Source organism: Haliotis rubra, unplaced genomic scaffold, assembly GCF_003918875.1.
Source record: "Haliotis rubra isolate DU_JTF1 unplaced genomic scaffold, ASM391887v1 Scf313, whole genome shotgun sequence".
Taxonomy (NCBI): domain Eukaryota; kingdom Metazoa; phylum Mollusca; class Gastropoda; order Lepetellida; family Haliotidae; genus Haliotis; species Haliotis rubra.
This window is the reverse complement of record NW_025766984.1, coordinates 1,117,192-1,138,037: the sequence shown is the minus strand read 5'-3', so window position 1 is coordinate 1,138,037 and position 20,846 is coordinate 1,117,192. Positions and strand designations below refer to the sequence as shown.

At 43.3% G+C, this 20,846-nt stretch overlaps 2 protein-coding genes across 4 annotated transcripts in view; one reads left to right on the top strand and one right to left on the bottom strand.

Moving 5' to 3' along the window:
• Nucleotides 1-5,170, bottom strand: part of LOC124283343 (cysteine sulfinic acid decarboxylase-like) — a 29,509-nt gene extending 24,339 nt beyond the window's left edge. Inside the window, exon 1 of one of the 2 annotated variants that reach the window (XM_046719383.1) lies at nucleotides 5,104-5,170. The gene's annotated coding sequence lies outside the window, so the exon portion shown is untranslated. Of the gene's footprint in view, nucleotides 1-2,063; nucleotides 2,185-5,103 lie in introns of those variants that run through there. The other variant, XM_046719382.1, reaches the window with a different exon arrangement.
• A 3,247-nt stretch (nucleotides 5,171-8,417) lies between these two features.
• LOC124283342 (arylsulfatase B-like) lies at nucleotides 8,418-15,295 on the top strand. 2 transcript variants are annotated; one of them, XM_046719380.1, is made up of 10 exons: nucleotides 8,418-8,488; nucleotides 9,319-9,386; nucleotides 10,358-10,464; nucleotides 10,823-10,982; nucleotides 11,234-11,346; nucleotides 11,550-11,666; nucleotides 12,424-12,546; nucleotides 13,407-13,536; nucleotides 13,814-13,967; nucleotides 14,354-15,295. In XM_046719380.1, exons 1-10 carry the CDS (start codon nucleotides 8,433-8,435, stop codon nucleotides 15,117-15,119), a joined length of 1,794 nt encoding a protein of 597 aa, XP_046575336.1. In that variant the 5' UTR covers nucleotides 8,418-8,432; the 3' UTR covers nucleotides 15,120-15,295. The 2 variants fall into 2 exon arrangements, with proteins under 2 accessions (XP_046575336.1, XP_046575337.1); XM_046719381.1 differs by lacking the exons at nucleotides 8,418-8,488; nucleotides 9,319-9,386 and adding an exon at nucleotides 9,508-9,628.
• The last annotated feature ends 5,551 nt before the right edge of the window (nucleotides 15,296-20,846 follow it).

Sequence of the window (20,846 nt, the reverse complement as noted above, 5' to 3'; positions counted from 1 at the left end):
ACGCACGTGTCACGTGCTCAGAAATATGTGTGTATGTAGTCATGTTCGTTTCGAATGACGGTTTGAAGTGTGAGTGCGTATGCTCGAGTGTTAGTTTCAGCTTGTGCGTCTGTTCGTGTGCGTGTGCGCGTACGTGCGAGCGCGTGAAATCCGTTCCGTGAAGTCATTACGATAAAATATGATTCCTCCTGAACTAAAAACTGATAGCGAATGGCAGCTGTCGCTACGACGCACGAACACCTGACGGAGGAACGCCTAATGAATATCATTACCACTATGGGTGAAGATAGTTCAGTTTCATATTTCCGTTGAAATAATTGTTAATGGTAAAAGATACGTCTTGGTATTGACTGTCGATATTATTCAAACTACTGTTTTTTCTTTTAAAACTGTTGAGTGAAAGGCTGCGGTGTCCGAGTACAACACTTTAAAGTCAAACTAGATAACCACTCCACCTTTGCGGTGCTGCAAGAAAATGAAGTTTCATAATTCAGAATGTCGAGTGAGTGAGTTTAGTTTTACGCCGCTCTTAGCAATATTCCAGCAATATCACGGCGGGGGCCCTAGAAATTGGCTTCACACATTGTACCCTTGTGGGGAATCGAACCAGGGTCCTCGGCGGGACGAGCGAACCGCTAGGCTACCCTACTGCCAAGAACGGTATACTGCTCAACAATAATTAAGAACAGACTTCTGTATGCTTTGTACCCGTGAAGATTCGGGTTAGAATTGGTCTTCAGTAACCCATGCTTGTTGTAAAAGGCGATGGGGGATGGGGTGGTCAGGCTGACATTAATATAAATCGATGCTCATGCTGGTGATCACTGCACTGTCTGGTCCAGACTCGATTATTTACAGACCACCGCCATATAGCTGGAATATTGCTGAGTGCGGCGTTAAACAACAACCAACCAATCTGTATGTTTTGAGTGCATGGAAGCATAAACGAAAAACGAATTGATAACCGCGTTTTAAATAATCACATCAGAAATAGCACATGCTTAATCAATCGTGAACACAGACAAACCTGAGGACAAAAATATCCGAATCAGTAAACATCGTTCAGTGTAGTGATTCAACACAAGTCCCGTCAACTCCATTGTAAGGCAATCAGAAATCAGTAGTCCCTCAGTAGGCGTGGCCTAGTATTTCTGTCGGGTTATAGAAACCTTTTGCTCTCATGTCGGAAGCACATTTGGCCTGTGCAATTACCAGCATACCACAGAACATTTATCATGTCTTTGAATGGCAATTAATATCAGAAAAGAAACACATATTTACAAGATTTAGTACTTTTGATAATTGACAATCGATACTAGAAACATTAACTCTTGGCTCAACCAGGTAAGTTCCTACCTTTATTATCTCAGTACTTGGTCTCAGTGTTGGTCTCACCTGTCCATATATAAGCTTTCTTTGTTATAGCTTTCATTTACATAGATCAAGGGTAAGCGCACACTCCGAAATTTTATTTTCCTTATGATAACGAAGAATCCATAAATTTCCTTGATTAGAACTTCCAGTAAAGGCGACCACCATTCACGGCGACTAACACACACGCACGCACGCGCGCGCACACACACACACACACACACACCGGCCTACACCTCCTCTTCACCCAACCACACACAGATCCCACCTCACACATGTCACATAAAGATTCGTTCAAATTTGCCGTTTTCAACTGAATGTGAGCAGTTTGTTTTCAGCATTTTGTCTGTTCAAGGGATGGTTTAATAAAACAAATCTACTTATTAAATATATTTAAATAAATTGAAACACGACGAAAATCCCCTTACTCTCGAAAAACGTAACAAAATTCATCTAAACCCGAAAGTTCAATTCCAAAAAAGCTGAAAGTTCAATCGCAAAAACGCTATAAGTACAATTCCTGAAACACGGTTTGAAACAGAACATTGTTTTCAACAACAAAACGTGCCCGTGCGTCTATTTCTCGAAAATATCATTTTAAACAAAGATGACAACATTACCACTTATCATATCAAGATAGTTTGTTTTCAAAGTGAGTGTACAAATATAAAACTTTTAAACTGTTACTTTACCTTACAGCTGGGGAGAAAGCTCCGTTCAGTGTGCGCGGGCAGTTCTAGAATGTCGTTATAGATTTTACCACTGAAACTTTCCGCTGACAAAACGTGACCCAGTCCTATACCTGTAGGTCAAGGACGTCTCGCAGCAGATACACAGTTAACGCTGCGTGACGATTTGCCTTCGGCTCAGCACATGTCGGCCATGCCGAAAGCAGGCAAAATAATTGAATTGCTTTAACATTGCATATACGGGATATTTTGGTGGAAGAACATCAAATTCTCGTTAACTCGAACTCCTCGATATATCGTTAAAGCCTATGGTCCAGGCAGTCTGATTTGCGGGACCCTCTGTCTCGAACTATGGATAAGTCGATAATGTTAGCTTTGAGCTGTGACCAATATAATGATTTGTGCATGATATAGGGCTTGTGGTTACGGTATGGTTCAATCGATCGAGCAGTTCAGCGTTCAATAACGCAACCACTGGCTACGTCAGCCACCCCTACGCCGACAGTGTGCCGCGCCCATGCTGAATCGACACATATGATACCATACATTGACTGAAAACACTTTCATTGACATACAATCAAATTGGCTGTTCAGCTGAGTCACGATGACATGGCGAAGTTTTTCACAGTCACGTGATGTCTCTGTTTCGATTGAACTAAGTACTGCTATACGTTGTCCCACTTCTCACAATTTATGGCATGCATGGGGTGGGAATACTTATACAATGTATATAATACACATTTCTGGGTATATAATACCAAATTATTTTGATTTAATTCACACTAAATATTATTTATTTGACACATGTAAAACCAAGGTGTCAACGTCGTGGCTCGAGTAGATATAACTTTGTCAAACACAAGCACTGTCTGAACTGTTTTCACATAAAGACGTGAAGCGATTCAGTCATACCTATTACGTAGGTGGACTGTCAGGATCCGCTGTTTTCCTGAGAGGTTGTGACCCTTAGCCTTATACTACAGGGATGGTCAGACAAGTTTGTTGGAACCTTCTAAAACGGCTGATGTCGGTTCAGCTGAAGGTTCGATGATCTGTGCCTGGTTGTCTGTGTCGAAAGGCTGCGGTTTATTTGGGCATAATATTTCTTTGAAACTACAGTTTATATGTTATATAAACACGAATTTCATTGTACATATATCCACTAAACAGTATCAAATATGCAGAATTCCTGCGTTGCATAAAAACTTTACATTGTTTCGAGGCAATGTTTTGCCGTGTGTATCGAATGGTCCCCGAGGAGGGATGGTGTCATCTGCCTTCAACGTTGAATTATCAAGACAAATACACAGTGGAAGCCCTCTAAACCGACAGCCCTCCAATCCGGCATGCTCTCAACATCGCCACTAGAATTTGGTCCCGACAGGAGCTAGTTAAGTTATGATAAGTTAAACGCACTCTAATCCAGCGTCAGTCTATTCCGTATTTCGGCACAACAAAGACCGCCAAATTGACTGTTTGTACAGTAATCAACGCTCTCGAAACCGGCATCCGGTATCTCGGCTCTCCTGTTGATTGTCTGAACGCGTATTAACTACATAGTGGATTACCATCGGCATTAAGCTCCCGCCTCCCGACTTTGATTGATGGATATGCGCCTAGTGTAGATGTCTTTAACTGCGATGAGACTGGTTTGTTTTCCGTGCTTTACCAATATCATCATTGATGAATAAAGAATATGATGACTACCAACACGTTGTTCAGTCGTATTTTACAGCACACGGGAGATCATTCTCAGGTTGAAAAAGGAAAAGTTCTCCAAACCGGCATGCCCTCTATACCGGCATTTTTTGCCGATCCCAACGAATGTTGGTTTAGAGGGCTTCCACTGTACTGTACCCACTGACGAGTGTCGGTACACCCACTTTCAAGCGTTAGTAACACCACTCACGAATATCAGTGACCCCCAATGATGAGTATTGCAGTTGGTGAGGGCTGTTTTGTAGCGTTTTGACGTCGGTTTCCCTCATACTACACAGGAAATACATACTGTTTCGGTATATAATCCTCATATTTCCTTTCTCTAGATTTGATATGCAATGCGATCCCAGGTCTATTATGGGCGCTTCACATGTGGGCAAGCGGGCAGATAAATATCTGAAACCAGTCTGAAATCCAAGTACATAAACACCTGTGTAGGTATCGTCCCAAACTTTCTACATGCCAGCAGTCTAAAGCAACAACCTGTAGGGTCCAGCGCACAGCCAATCTCCTGTGGAGATCAAAGGAACTACCCAACTGATGCTGAAGTATTCTCCCATAACTTTAATAACAACATGTCTTGCAAGAAGAATAGGAAGCCGCAGGTGAAAAGAAATAATCAATCTGTAAGACATGATGGCATTTTATTATGCTTGACTGTACATCATGACACTATTGTATTAAAATGTCTGATAGCATATGTAAGACTTGATAGCGTTGTATTATGATATCTGGTAGCACATTACAGCACATTATACATTATTATCATACTGAACAGTATCCTTATAAACAGCGTAACATATCTGGTCTCACTTAAATTATTGATTGTGTATTGCTCATCCGAGTTTTAACAAGTAACCAACAAGATCAAGCGGATCGATCTGTTAGTTGGTCAGCTGCTGCTAAAAGTCTAGTATAGGTAATAAACAGATAGTCTTGTATTCTCACTACACCACCAAACTCTTCTCATTTAACTAATCTTCATACAATATTTTAAATAAACCACAAACTTTATCCGGTTCATGTTTTTCTCAAAAGCTTGCATCTTGTTTTTAGCACAAAAACAAATATTAACTGTCGCTTTTCATATTCCTACTAATTACCTACTACTTAATTTCTTCTCATCATCTAATCCTTTGAGTGTTCCGTTATCAAAATAGGGGCGGTGGGTTAGCCTAGTGGTTAAAGCGTTCGCTCGTCACGCTGAAGACCCGGGTTCACTTCCCCACATGGGTACAATGTGTGAAGTGACCCCCGCCGTGTTCCCAACCTACACCCCGACCTTCTGTAGCAATGTTTGGACGTAAAAGTTTTGATGACTAACCTGTGCTGCAGACACTTGTTGTTATAACTGGGTCATGCTTCAGGCAGATTACGTAACACCTTCGTCTACCTCACCTGACTGTCCTAGGTTATGAAAGGTTATTTCCGGGAATTCCCAATATCGTTAGTAGATGGTTTCTTCAGTTCAGAAAATCCTGGTATAATACTTTTCATTGTATGATACAGTCTTGGCAATTACCTATAATAGATATTTGCGACATTTCCCATAGCGATTTCGCTATTGCTAAGAGCTGTTTACTACATAAGGGTAGTGAAGATTGGTTTCATCAACTTTGGAATGATAGTGGTCAGTGTAATGGTAATAAGCTGCGGACATACCGCTTGTTTAAACATTCGTTAAATACTGAAACCTATGTTTCTACTCTTTTGAGCGTTCACACCTCAGTACATTTAGTAAACTACGCCGTGGCACCCTTCCCCTGGAAATGGAGTTGGGTAGGGTTTCCCGTCCTAAAGGGCCTTTTGAACAAAGAATTTGTAAATTTTGTAACAGTAATAACATTGAGGATGAGACCCATTTTCTCTCTGTCTGTAATTTCTGCTCTGATTTGAGGTATGAGTTTTGGGAATTCTTTTTACATCTCAGTCCGGCTGACCAGGCTTTATATTTATTGTCTAACGGCAAACTGTGTAAGCCTCGGCTACCCTGGTATATAACATGTATAGACGGAGGTTGCAGGTCCGAATCTGTATATAAGTCGACAAAAACTACGTCAGCGTCTGTTTCACATCGTTGTCGAGTGGTCATTGTCCGGGTCAACCTGTTCAAGTATTGACCACCCCTGTTCCCGGACCTCACATACATCAATACGGCTACACCACTTCGTGTAGACAGTGTATAAAACCCAATAGATTTAGTGAGGTTTTAACGCTATGTACTTTTATAGAATACTGGAGAAAAGAACCTATATAGAACAGGAAATGATTATTCTGACGTCATACTTACACGTGACGTCATCAAGACTTCACAGAAATATTCTGCCGTGTGAACAGACCACATGTTAATATAATCACGTGTCCATCACAATCCTTGAACGTCGAAGCAAGAAGGGGAGGGATATCACGTACGATCTCTATAACAAATACTTTATCTTCGCAATGGTTGGGGCAAAGACGTAATTTATACGTCTTTGGTTGGGGTGAAACAAGCGTCAGTATGGAGTCAAATTTTAGGAACTGTTTGGTGATTTTGCGTGCAAGTGGTGTGGTATGCAGCAAACTTCCCTGTAACCTATCACTAAAGTTACCGCACCCGGACCTCTGTAGTATTTTTTATGGCCAAACTGTGAAAACATGAATAGATATAGGTGAGGTGAGGTGTAATTGGGTTTTACGTCGTGCTTGAGAATATTTCGCTCATATGACGACGTGCATGCCTGTGTATGTGTATGTGCGGCTGCTTGTACTAGCCCAGACTTAAGCTGGTTTTATAGTGCTAGCCCACTGAGATACCATGCCGCAGTGAAGCATGAATACCCCACTCAGACACATTATACTGATTCAGAGCCGACCAGCCCTTGTTGTACCCATTAATGTCGAGCACCAGGCTGAATAGATATAAGTGTTAAGTTCAAATGATATATGACAACAGATATAATTAACGAAAAAATGGTGATTCTTCTTTATCAGTTGGATACGATAACATACATGAACCAGGCCACACATCCTGACCAACCGATCCGCCAACAGCAGCCGCCTATCAGCCACTGGATGCCGAAGACCTTCTACCTTAGTATGATTGTTATTATTATTATAATGATTCTAATTATCAGTTGGTAATATGTGTTGTGATATTATCTATGCTTGATTCTGATCCGACGTGGTTATTATCATACACTCTTCAAAAAAAAGAAACGCATGTGTGATTTTGAGAATATTGGACCCATGTAGCTGCGTCAAAAACAATACAAATATACTACTTCTTTCCACAACGTCATCTCTGTGTGGTTGTAAACAGCTTCAGCGCCAAAACTCTTTTTAACTTTTTCTCTTGTGTTAGAAGCGTTTTAAGAAATATTCGCCAAAACGTCACCAAGAAACATGCACGTGCAAGTAACCAGAAAAACATGCGGTATCGATTACTATAAAAAGGCACACGTTGTTTTTAATAGTTTTGCCTGGTAAAGAGGAAATCATCATGTCACGACTGGGTAATCGAAACATCGCCATTGGCGAGTCGCATTCTGCAGTTGCCCGACATTTCAACGTTCATCAGAGCACTATATCTCGCCTTTCGGGATCGTTTCCTGGGGACCAATTCCGCCCAAGATCGCCCGAGAAGTGGCCGTCCAAGAGTTACCACCCAAGCCCAGGACAACTACATCTAGGTTGCTGACTTGTGTCATCGTCTTGCCACAGTCTTGGAGACTGCAAAACGCATAATTGTTTTGAGAAGAATTTCGGACCAAACTGTCAGGAATCGATTGCGCGAAATGGGGATTCGACCAACAAGGCCAGTTGTTCGCCCCTGTTTTGAGAGACTTCCATCGGCGCAATCGTGGTGTCGTAGAGTCCGGATCTGGAACCTTAGAAACTGGTGGCGAGTCTGGTTCAGTGGTGAATCACGATTTCTTCTTCACCGGAGAGATGGAAGACAGCGTGTTTATCGTCGGAGAAATGAACGTTTGCTCCTAATTGCATTCGACAGGTTGACAGATTTGGTGGAGGAAGTGTCATAGTGTGGGGTTACATATCCAGCACACTAAGATTTAGTGATGGTTTAGGGGAATTTGACAGCAAATCGGTACATCAACGAGGTCCTTGCACGACACATCATTCCGATTATGGACCGACAGAGGGAATTGTTCCAGCATGACAACGCTACTTCACATACAGCACGCGTCCGCTACCTTGCCAATTCTAACGTCAATGTCATAGCCTTCCCGATCACCAGATCTAAACCCGTTAGAACACCTATATGGGATGAATTCGATCGACGTACGTCAACTTCAAAACACGCTTCAGACACTTCCACAACTGGCCATCGCATTGCAGGAAGAGTGGGGAAGTATTCCGCAAGAGCAACTTCGTCGACTTATCCAGTCTGTGCCGAGACGGTGCCGAGCAGTAATTTCTGCCAATAGTGGCTATACAAAGTACTGACTTTGACGCCATCTTGTTGACTCAAGTAAACATAAACACAACAATAAAGGCTGCTGTTATGTTGGCGAAATCATTGTCCATAGACGTTGGAATTTTTCCCTTATTACCATTGAAATTACATGAAATAATTGTTCTTAAACTAAATTCTTCTGAAAATGGCTTATGTGTTTCTTATTTTTTTTTTAGGGTAGTTCTGAACATCCCCTTATGCCACAACAACGTCATGGGCCTCGGGTTAGGTTTGAACTGAGGTTCAAGATAAGGTGAGTGAGTGAGTGGGTTGAGTTTTACGCCGCACTCAGCAATATTCAAGCTATATGGCGGCGGTCTGTATATAATCGACACTGGACCAGACAATCCAGTGATCAACAGAATAACCATCGACCTGCGGGATTCAAAACAAGTAACTTCAAGGACAACAATGTATGGGTGAACAAATTTTAATTACAGTGAAGGAAACGTTTCCGTGTAGGTTGTAACACCGTCATCAAGCAAGTGATAAACAGAATAAGAATGGGATACTTATGTACAAGTGTGAGCAAGTATTTATGCAGATCAATGGGACTCTGCAACCTGGAGAGTCTCAGCCTTTCTAAGAAGATACCACACTTGGTATGAAAGCCGCAAAGCCTCACAGCATGGTTTCATCCGATGTGCAAAGCGGCGTTAAACTCACTCACTCACTTATCATGAAGAAGGCGTTGAACAGCTGTGCGTGAGAACACACCGTTTGCCAAGGCCTCCCTCTCGGCAGTTTCGCCATAGTGAACACAGCTGTAGTGTCTCGGTGTCATTGTGTGTAAGGACACATACAGGCACAATACCTTAACTACCAGCTCAGTTCTATATGAACCGCGTGTGCTATATATAGAGTATTCACCCCATAACGAAACTCTGAGCGACCGTGTCAACTTCCGCGACTGTCAGAGGGGCGTGACTGATAGCCATGAAGCACATGACATATGACACTGTATGGATTTCAGCGTTGTGCGTACACGTGACATCCAGCATGTGACTAGATCAATAGATGAGGTCTCGTTATCCTTGATTTAACAAAAGGTTTATGGTTTCACGTGAATCTTGTTTTCGTCAGCTCGGTTGCACGCAGTGGAAACACGAACAACGTCACTAGGGACTTATCTACTGGGAGAGCTTGTGCAGGTAAGTGTGTAGTACACACTGAATGCCCTGTATGGTATGATAAACTTTGAGACTGTGAGAGATATGCAAGTAAACAGGTGGTTTAATAAGCAGCTTAAGTTCATCAACCTATACACGAGATGTCAGTTGAGTTGGGCGGCTGGGGCGCTGTGTAGACCTGTTGTTGTTGTTGTTGTTGTCAGTTGCTCATGCAATAACTAAGAGTTCGGTGACCTTTGAATGAGTTAAAATCGCCTCTTAAGGTGTGTGTGTGTGTGTGTGTGTGTGTGTGTGTGTGTGTGTGTGTGTGTGTGTGTGTGTGTGTGTGTGTGTGTGTGTGTGTGTGTGTGTGTGTGTGTGTGTGTGTGTGTGTGTGTGTGTGTGTGTGTGTGTGTGTGTTTTAGCCTAGTGGTTAAAGCGTTCGCTTGTCACGCCAGGGTTCGATTGCCACATAGGTTCAATGTGTGATTCCCATTTCCTGTGCCCCCGGCGTCGCGATATTGCTGGGATATTGCTAAAAGCGGCGTAAAACTAAACTCACTCACTCTAAGGTGTCGCGGGAAGCTGCAGCAGTAAGTGGGTAAGATGAGGTAGTAGTGTAGTGGTTCAAGCGGCGAGTTTTGCCCGCCGAAGTGCTGAGTCCTTGTTCGATTCCCTTCATGATAATTATGTGTGAAGTTGAATTTTACGTGACTGGATCTGGCTGGAATATTGCCCGAAATGGCGTAAAACCATTGCTCATACACTTAGTTTCTTCATTGCTGGCGTCACATTAAACCAATGCAAGCATGCTAGTTAACCAGATATTTACAAGTCCTTGTTAATGAGGGTGTATTGTTGAGATCGGGGCTTCAACAGAATTCACAACTACCCAGGTAGAGTTTTCAGCCAGAACCAATTGTTGTCTGGTGTCAGTAGCAGCACCCAGTGATCACGTGACATAGGTGCATGCTAAAACAGATCCTTAACATGGTTTTTCGACCACTTTCCAGACAGCAATATGGCGTTTCCATGGGTTGTGGGACTGCTGATTGCCATGGCAACGTCGTGTCAGTCAGCGAAACGTCCAAACATCGTCTTCATCGTTGCAGATGATCTGGTACGTGCAAACAGATCTGGGCCAGAAAACGTCGTGTATTATAAGCGAGGAAGGTTGGAAATGATTTAATCCTTTCGAAGCAAAGAAACACATTATCAAGCTGACCCGTCTCTCGGCTACTGTGTACGATCTATCTGGTAATTCCCCGGGTTAAAATTCGCCTTCAGTAACCCAAGAGCGACTAAGACAATGACACATCAATTAATGTATGCATTTATATGATTATTCAACTGTCAACTGATTCTGAACATGGTATTGATGTCAAACGACTGTCTGTCAATGTGCAATGTAATGTTGTGACGAAAGATAACATATGGTCATTCTGTAAAATGAAAGATCTGGTCTTGTCTATTTACAGGGTTACAATGATGTCAGCTTCCATGGGTCTAATCAGATCCCCACCCCTAACATCGACAACCTCGCCTACAACGGCATCATCCTTAACAACTACTATGTGTCTCCTATATGTACACCGACTAGAAGCGCCATCATGACCGGCAGACACCCCATACACACAGGTGAGAATGGACACCCCATACACACAGGTGAGATGGACATCCCCATACACACAGGTGAGACGGCCACCCCATAAACATAGGTGAGACAAACAACCAGGCACAGGTGACACTGATGTCTGACAAACTATACACGCACCTTAGACATACAACCCAAGAACAGTCGATACTGACCCTCCATTCACACAGGTGAGACAATCGGCCCAGGTACAGGTAAACGACGAAACATGACAGACATCTCATCTGTTGTTCAGGGATGCAGCACAGTGTGATCGCCGGCGATGAGCCCTACGGACTTCCTTTGACGGAGACTATCATGCCTCAGTACTTCAAGGAGCTGGGTTACAAGAGCCACATTGTGGGCAAGGTAGGGACCGTCTCAAAACTAATTTAGGGCTTCAGTACCCGAATAAGACTTAACACGACAACAATGAATGATCTTTTTGTTTATGTTTTTCCTTAAGAAGAAGGGAAACGAATAAAATAATCAGAATATCTAAATGGTCATTCTTCAGAAGGCTGTATTTGCACTTATGAAAAAGAAGCTTTTAAGTCTTTGCCTAATTTCAGTGGCATCTTGGATTCTTCGCCAAAGAGTATACGCCCACCTACCGTGGGTTCGACTCCCATTTTGGCTACTGGCTGGGCTGCGAGGACTACTTTGATCATACGTCGGAGGCGTGGCTGGTAGGTGTCCGTGTTGAGGGGGGTGGCGCTCCTACCCTCAGCTGAGACGTGACCGTACGTAGAGACGGCGACCATAGTGGAAGCATGATTAAAAAAACACAGTGGAAATGGGTGGGTCAGTTGCATATGGGTAGAGTTTGGGCTAGATGTTCGGCGAGGACATTAGGCGAAAATTGTGGTTTGACGACACGGAAGGATCTGTGTGAGGCTTTAGGCGGACACGAAATACAGATGAGGAAATACAGATTAAAGCAGAACGTGTGAGTAAGGACGAGTTTTGAGGAAGGGTAAATACAAAATGACTGTGTCTTTAGGTGAGAAGTAAGAAGGAATGTAAGATTGTGGTTGTAGACTGATTACCAACGGTCTGGAATGTATAGCGGTAAAGCGGTATAGTGTTATAGTGGTATAGAGATGCAGCAGCTGGACAGTGGATTCAGATGGTGCTGGTGGTTGAATGTGAAGGCTATAGACACCAAGTCTTGACCATAATGTTGCACACCCTTGAATGTAACACTATTTGCAAAATCGTATTTTGTTACCTCTGTTATGTCATATATTACGTAACATACAGTTGTGGTGTCGAATACTTGAGGGGAATTCAACCAAATAAAAGACATTTGCAACGTTCTCGACTGATGTGTAGGGGGAGAGATATCTGAACAATTCATATCATAGCATCAAACGTAATTGGAAGTACCACTGTCACCATGACCAAAGAAACGGCGACCTTGACCTCGACTTCCTGTGTTGGCAGAGTCAGTGGGGCCTGGACTTCCGGCGGAACATGGATCTGTTGGACAACTACACTGGCCAGTACTCCACGGAGCTATTCACCCAGGAGGCCGTCAACATCATCAACACGCACAACCAGTCAGAGGTAGGACGTAGTTCGTTTCTCAACACTCAAACAATTATCCTAATGTCCAAATAATAGATGTTCTAATTTACGCTTTTTCATGATACACAATACATATTTGGCAACTGTGTGGGTTTGAAATATCTGAATATGTGGTATATCATACACAGTTACGTTTGGTAGTATCGTACATCGCCTTGTGTCATCACAGGGCTGATACAGAGTCGGATGCAGCTTCACAACTAGTCTGTCTCACAGTCCCTGAACCAAAGTATTTTTTCCCCAAAAGCCTAGCCTTCCCTGTAGTGCCCAAAACGAAGCAAGTCTAGATTTCCCAAGGTTCTGAATATCTGGTCTCCCTAGGGCTCCTTTTCAATTTAAATGGGCTTGTTTGTTACTATCAAAATTATATATATTCAGAGACTAAGCCTTAGTCTACTTCACAACCACCGACTCTGCTGGGCGTTGTATCCATCAGGCGATCTATGACATTAATATAGCTTACCAAATTAGGATGTAAACATTAGTATAGAGATACAGCAGCGCTACATAATGTCGACTCTAAATTCCACAGCAAAACATTTCCAGGCACTCGCGTTGTTTGTGTGTAGATGATACAGCAACTGCATCTGACTGAATGTCGTGTTCGTTATTAATTGCTTTGTAAGGTTTGACACTGCGGATGGTGATAATGAGTAGCACAGGTGTTCATGCATTGGCTTGTCAGACTCGAGACTTAAGTTCGATTCCTCCTACCCCTTTATAATGTGAAGCTTCTATATTTGGTACGGAAATGGTTTAACACTGGAGCGGTATAAACCAATTCTCACTCTACTCATGTTGCTGTGGCAACTGCCTAACGCGGCTTGTACCCTCTCCAGCCTCTCCTGCTGTACCTCCCGTACCAAGCGGTGCACAGCGGCAACCTGGACGCCTTCCCCCTACAGGCGCCGGAGATGTACACCAAACGCTTCCCCAACATCCAGAACATCAACCGGAAGCTGTACGCAGGTTAGTGTCTCTTGGGTGATTGGTCATAGACGCTAGGAAGGCTTGTGGATACCAACTAAATATCGACATCTTTCGAAACAAATAGAAAATAGGTCCGACTGGCCTCTCAATCTTGTGTAAATTTAATCGACTGAGGGTCTTGTGTTTCTTGGTTGTTTAAATACAATCGTCGTCGCTACAGCTTGAAGGCTGCCAATGTATAACGTTGCCCTGGGCCGATGAGCATGGCAGAATAAAGACTAAAAATAATATATTCTGTTGTGCGTTGACCATCCAGGTATGGTATCTGCCCTGGACGACGGTGTGGGAGAAGTGGTGAAAGCACTGAACCAGTCTGGACTCATGAACAACACCATCATAGCGTTCACCACTGACAACGGGGGACCCTCCAACGGCTTTGACGGCAACGCTGCCAGCAACTACCCCCTTAGGTAACGTCAGCAGAGAAGAACAACATAAAATGATTTACCACTGGCAAATTTTAAAGTCGATTGTCATTTTAAGTCAGCCAGTCAAACTGTTCAACCTATTCAATCTAGTTCTTGTGTTATTTTATCTTAGACAAGAAAAACGGATGCTAAACGTTGGTGTTTATACCAAGCAACAGGTCAGTTGAATGTTGGGGCAGGAGGGCATGCTACAGAAGTAGCCGCAACGCCAAAAACACTGTGCTTGTGGCGTCCTGTCCCGGGTCTAGATAATCTCCATGACCCTGCTTGTCAACTCGAAGAATGTAATCGAATGCAACGCAAAGGTCGGAGCACGTTTACACTAAAACGTATATTTGTGGATAAAGGTGATGTTTTGTGTCTTTCAGAGGGGTCAAGGCCACTCTGTGGGAGGGCGGAGTTCGTGGGGTGGGGTTCGTCCACAGTCCCCTTCTCCAAAAAACCGGGTACGTATCGCAGCAGATGCTGCATGTGACTGACTGGCTGCCCACGTTGTTCAGCGCGGCGGGCGGCGACCCCAAGAGGCTAAGAAAGCAGGACGGGTTCGACTCCTGGAACATGCTGTCCACCAATGGTGCCCCGGTCCGGACTGAGATGCTGCACAACATTGACCCTCTCAACAAGTTCGGCGGCCTGAGGGTCGGGGAGTACAAGCTCCTCACTGGCAACGTCGGGTATGGCAATAAGTGGAATGGTTGGTACCCACCCTGGCAGCTGGAGCAGGACACAGATCGTCTCCATGGCAGCAAATATGACAAAATGTCAGACAACGCTTGGACAAAATATGCAGAATCGCGCCAGATACCTTCCAATGATATCCATGTTAGAGCGGCGGGAAATTATCAGACAAGCAGACGACTTTCTGGCAGTCCCGTTCCCATCACCTGTGGACCAAAACCGCAGAACGCCAGCACGAACTGCGAGCCGATGAAGGCCCCTTGTCTATACCACATCCCTTCCGACCCCTGCGAGTACCACAACATCGCCGACCAACACCAGGACATTGTCATCCAGCTCCTAACACGACTCGAACAGTACACGTACACAATGATTCCCCCTGGAAACAAACCGCTTGATCCGAATGGCAACCCTTCTCTCCATGGCAACGCCTGGGTGCCGTGGGTGGAATTGTAGACTGATGGACATTCCTGTAGAGGTGACAGTTAGATCTCCTAATTATATCCCACGTCATGGGTAAACCATGTACCATCTATACAAATGTAGCTATGTTGACCACTCGTTTATACAAGCTTTAATCTTCCCTCTGCAGTATTACGGAGATCACAGGCAAACTGTAGCGCAAATAGGGTTGCGCAACAGAGACAAAAATGACCAGTCTTCCTATATGCGAGCTGCATTCGTCACCACTCGCCCCTTTCCGTAACCTTTTTTCAAGATTCGGCTTGTTCTGGAATAACACGATGTGTCAGGAATGTGCGAGCTGGTAATTTTTCTCGTGTCTCAGTTTCGCAACCCTATTTGCTAGAAGGTGCTAGAGTTTGCCTGTGCTGAGATTTAAGCCGTTTGTACACAGCAAGACTGTGTCCCCTCTTTATAGACCATGACAGCTCATATTTTCGATGCAAATTACATTTCGTAATGTCTGTCACAGAACCTGCTACTTATTCATAGTGCTCACACTCATGGGTTTTTACTGTGCCATTACATTCCCTTCAACTGTCTCAGATGGTTAGTCCAAGTTTTACAAAAAAAACAGGGACAAGAAATGACACCAAGTGATGTGCAATACATGCAATATACCTGATTTGTGATATCTGTAAATAGTGCATAATATTAACACGACAACTGGCTTTAGAGGTATAACCCTAACACAGATTTTACTGTGTGGAGACCAACTGTAAATATACCCCTGTTATTTCCAGTTTATACCATGACTTACACTCAGTCGTTGTAATATGGAATTACGTTTATGTTACATCTACCCGCCGCTCTACTCTGGTCACAGGCCAAACGCTTGGAACATCGGTGGACATTATCGTCTACCTGAAATAGGCGGTGGGGTAGCTTAAAGGTTAATGGGTTTGCCCGTCGCCGAAGACAAGGATTCGATTCCCAACATGGGCGCAATGTGTGAAGCCCATTACTGGTCTCTTCAGCCGTGCTATTGCTACCATATCAAGTGCGACGTAAAACATTATTCACTCACTGTACCACACGTTTGACTAGCTAGGATCTATAGGTGGACTCCATGATGAAATGCGACACGGCTATGACAATCAAGGCTTGATAGGTCCTTCCCAAATCGTTATTTTTTTCAACCTATGTATTTTGCTATGGATATAGTTTATTTCTTTATAATTGTGCACGTGTGTCACTTCCTCATGTCGGGACAAATAAATGTGTTTTTCTCGGTATTTGTTCACTTTCATTGTGAGAGGTATAGAGAACACATCTCATTGTCCTTTCGCGGACCTTAGATCAGATTATGAATGACTTGAACTGGCAGTCAAAACAGCTGACCCAAGAAATTAAATTACCAGTGTCATGAAGTCATTAAAGTCGATGAGTGCAGAAATGTCCTTCAATGTCATGTTGACTTGAAATTACTCGAGTCTGAACTGGACAAAACCACTGACAGCAACGAGCAAGTTGTACGACATCGATCGCATTTGTCCTGCAATCAGACTGCGACCCAAATGAACGTCTTGGTGTGTTCAAACACGCATGCTGTGTCTGTGCCACTGAATCATACAATAATGTCACAATATCAGCTGCCATGGAGTGAGTTGCCCAGCGGAGCACTTGAACTACACGACGACTGAAACTTGAATCAAGTCAGTGTTTTCCGGATTTCATGGTCAGTTTATACAGTGTTACCAATGCAGTCTGTGACCAATGGAGTTTGCGTAAGCAAGAGAGTCAAGGTAAGCTATTTAGGCATTGTGACCAACAAAATAGATATGAGTAACTGTTGCTGTACATCCTGAGGTGCCAACCCCAAAGTGTTGCAAATAGTAGTTCCAACGATCAAACTTAGTAGTTTGACCATTAAATTAGTTTTCGACTAAATATTTAAAATCATGATGGATTCTGAGAAAGATAATATGACACTAATCAAGAGTGAAGCTTTAATTCCACATACGTATAATCGAACAAAAGGAACGGTCACGTGGTTAAATCATTGATAGGATCATTTTCCGCCGGTACACAATAAGTGGGTCAAATCGCAAAGGTATTGAAATCAGCTTCAGATTTCTGATGGACAATTTCGCTAAAATTACGTTTGTTACTTGCAATGATTCCAGTTCAAATATGTCACTAAATATGATGAATGAAAGGTAAGTGAAGTCCGAAAACGTATTTAATCGACAAAAATATTATGTTTTGGTGAATTTTAATGAATTTTCTTCAAATGTCGTAGAATTTCTAGTGCAATCGTATTGGCGTAGTTTGAGGCTAGTATTCGTAGCGACTACGATACAATCGAAGAGGTTGGCAACTCTGGTCATCGAGTGGATCATCGACTCTGTAGGCGGAGTGAAAGTGGGAACTGACCTCAAGGTTGGTTTGTTTGTAGTTTAATAACGCACTCAGCAATATTCAAGCTATGTGGCGGATTGACCTCAAGGGCTTCACTCTTGAAGTGACCAAACTGGGGATAATGTGGTCAGGCTTTGTCACATGGCTGTTGTTTCCATCGATCATTGTAACACTATTTGTCGTGTACACTTGTCACATATATGTCAAGCTCATCAACATATGACCAGCTAAGCAGATTATGCCATTGGTAATTGCTGGCCTTAACAGTTATTCATCATGCAGGACAGCTGACCAGCAGATACATCACGCTGACCAGCCATCAGCTGACAAGTATCAGCCCGACTTCGCCGCCTTCCCCTGTAGTTTCTGTGTAGAGTCTTCGCCCTGCCTCATTTAGTTTTCCTGCAAAACCACCCATCCTTTGTACACAACAAGAACACATTGTTTGTACAGCCCCAAAGGTTTGATATCATTGCTCAGTGTTGTCAACCAGTGGTTTGCCTGGTCCAGAGAAGTGTATATCCTGGTTGCAGTGGTTTAGATGGACTATTACTGCCAGCCTGGTTGCCTGGTCCAGAGAAGTGTATATCCTGGTTGCAGTGGTTTAGATGGACTATTACTGCCAGCCTTGTTGCCTGGTCCAGAGAAGTGTATATCCTGGTTGCAGTGGTTTAGATGGACTATCGCTGCCAGCCTGGTTGCCTGGTCCAGAGAAGTGTATATCCTGGTTGCAGTGGTTATAGATGGACTATTACTGCCAGCCTGGTTGCCTGGGTTGGCTATGCAGTGCAGCCAGGAAGCAGACTGTGTCAATGCTTGCAGTGATAAACAGCAATTGGTGGCAAGCTGTCACCTCTCAGGTCATACATGACACTGGCTAGCCACAGGCTGTGAAAGGTAACTCAGTCATGATTTATTCAATTGGATTCCTCTGTTAGTAAATAAACTACAGAATACAATATATATTATGATTTATTATTTGTTCTGATCATTTACAGCTGTACAAATAATGTAGTTTATTTGCACAGCAATGAAGTGAATGTGGCTAAGTCACCTGCTGCCAACAGAATAGAATAATATGGATTGTGGTTCATTGGTACAAGTACTCATTATTCATTTTTTGAAAGTCTGCCTTGGACTGATTTGTGAATGGAATTTATAGTGTAACTACATCTACCTAAGGCCATATATAAAACCATTCTTGGTTTTCATTACCGCCCAACCAAAACATTTGACTCGAGCCTAGATTTATATATATATTTTAGACTAGAGGACTCTCAAAATGTGCATAAATTTTTCACACTTCTAAGTTCTGATTTTCTATTGGAGAAAAGGTGTAAATTTCCACAGAAATTAAAGGGTTTTGGACATAAAATAAAATGTAAAAATAAAATCTGCCCGCCCAACCCATATTTTTTGTTAAAAAGTGCTGAGAAACAAGAATATATATTTTGTGGCCTAATCACCACCTAATCATACCACAATAAAGATCAATAGTGCTGTGTCAGCTATTCACTGGTAGAGATAGTGCTGTGTCAGCTATTCACTGGTAGAGATAGTGCTGTGTCAGCTATTCACTGGTAGAGATAGTGCTGTGTCAGCTATTCTCTGGTAGAGATAGTGCTAGTGTCAGCTATTCACTGGTAGAGATAGTGCTGTGTCAGCTATTCACTGGTAGAGATAGTGCTGTGTCAGCTATTCACTGGTAGAGATAGTGCTGTGTCAGCTATTCACTGGTAGAGATAGTGCTGTGTCAGCTATTCACTGGTAGAGATAGTGCTGTGTCAGCTATTCACTGGTAGAGATAGTGCTGTGTCAGCTATTCACTGGTAGAGATAGTGCTGTGTCAGCTATTCACTGGTAGAGATAGTGCTGTGTCAGCTATTCACTGGTAGAGATAGTGCTGTGTCAGCTATTCACTGGTAGAGATAGTGCTGTGTCAGTGGTAGAGATAGCTGTGTATTCACTGGTAGAGATAGTGCTGTGTCAGCTATTCACTGGTAGAGATAGTGCTGTGTCAGCTATTCACTGGTAGAGATAGTGCTGTGTCAGCTATTCTCTGGTAGAGATAGTGCTGTGTCAGCTATTCACTGGTAGAGATAGTGCTGTGTCAGCTATTCACTGGTAGAGATAGTGCTGTGTCAGCTATTCACTGGTAGAGATAGTGCTGTGTCAGCTATTCACTGGTAGAGAGTCAGCTATTCACTGGTAGAGATAGTGCTGTGTCAGCTATTCTCTGGTAGAGATAGTGCTGTGTCAGCTATTCACTGGTAGAGATAGTGCTGTGTCAGCTATTCACTGGTAGAGATAGTGCTGTGTCAGCTGAGTAGAGATATTCACTGGTAGAGATAGTGCTGTGTCAGCTATTCACTGGTAGAGATAGTGCTGTGTCAGCTATTCTCTGGTAGAGATAGTGCTGTGTCAGCTATTCACTCGGTAGAGATAGTGCTGTGTCAGCTATTCACTGGTAGAGATAGTGCTGTGTCAGCTATTCACTGGTAGAGATAGTGCTGTGTCAGCTATTCACTGGTAGAGATAGTGCTGTGTCAGCTATTCACTGGTAGAGATAGTGCTGTGTCAGCTATTCACTGGTAGAGATAGTGCTGTGTCAGCTATTCACTGGTAGAGATAGTGCTGTGTCAGCTATTCAGTAGCAGTGTGTCAGCTATTCACTGGTAGAGATAGTGCTGTGTCAGCTATTCACTGGTAGAGATAGTGCTGTGTCAGCTATTCACTGGTAGAGATAGTGCTGTGTCAGCTATTCACTGGTAGAGATAGTGCTGTGTCAGCTATTCACTGGTAGAGATAGTGCTGTGTCAGCTATTCACTGGTAGAGATAGTGCTGTGTCAGCTATTCACTGGTAGAGATAGTGCTGTGTCAGCTATTCACTGGTAGAGATAGTGCTGTGTCAGCCATTCACTGGTAGAGATAGTGCTGTGTCAGCTATTCACTGGTAGAGATAGTGCCTGTGTCAGCTATTCACTGGTAGAGATAGTGCTGTGTCAGCTATTCACTGGTAGAGACAGTGCTGTGTCAGCTATTCACTGGTAGAGATAGTGCTGTGTCAGCTATTCACTGGTAGAGATAGTAGTGCTATTCACTGTGTCAGCTATTCACTGGTAGAGATAGTGCCAGTCAGCTATTCACTGGTAGAGATAGTGCTGTGTCAGCTATTCACTGGTAGAGAGTGCTGTGTCAGCCATTCTCTGGTAGAGATAGTGTGACAGCTATTCACTGGTAGAGATAGTGCTGTGTCAGCTATTCTCTGGTAGAGATAGTGCTGTGTCAGCTATTCACTGGTAGAGATAGTGCTGTGTCAGCTATTCACTGGTAGAGATAGTGCTGTGTCAGCTATTCAC

Coding starts and splice junctions, on each gene's coding strand:
- LOC124283342 (XM_046719380.1), top strand. CDS start 8,433: ATGCCACAACAACGTCATGGGCCTCGGGTTAGGTTTGAACTGAGGTTC. Junction 9,387..10,357: donor TACTGGGAGAGCTTGTGCAG/GTAAGTGTGTAG, acceptor ACCACTTTCCAG/ACAGCAATATGGCGTTTCCA. Junction 10,983..11,233: donor CAGACACCCCATACACACAG/GTGAGAATGGAC, acceptor TCTGTTGTTCAG/GGATGCAGCACAGTGTGATC.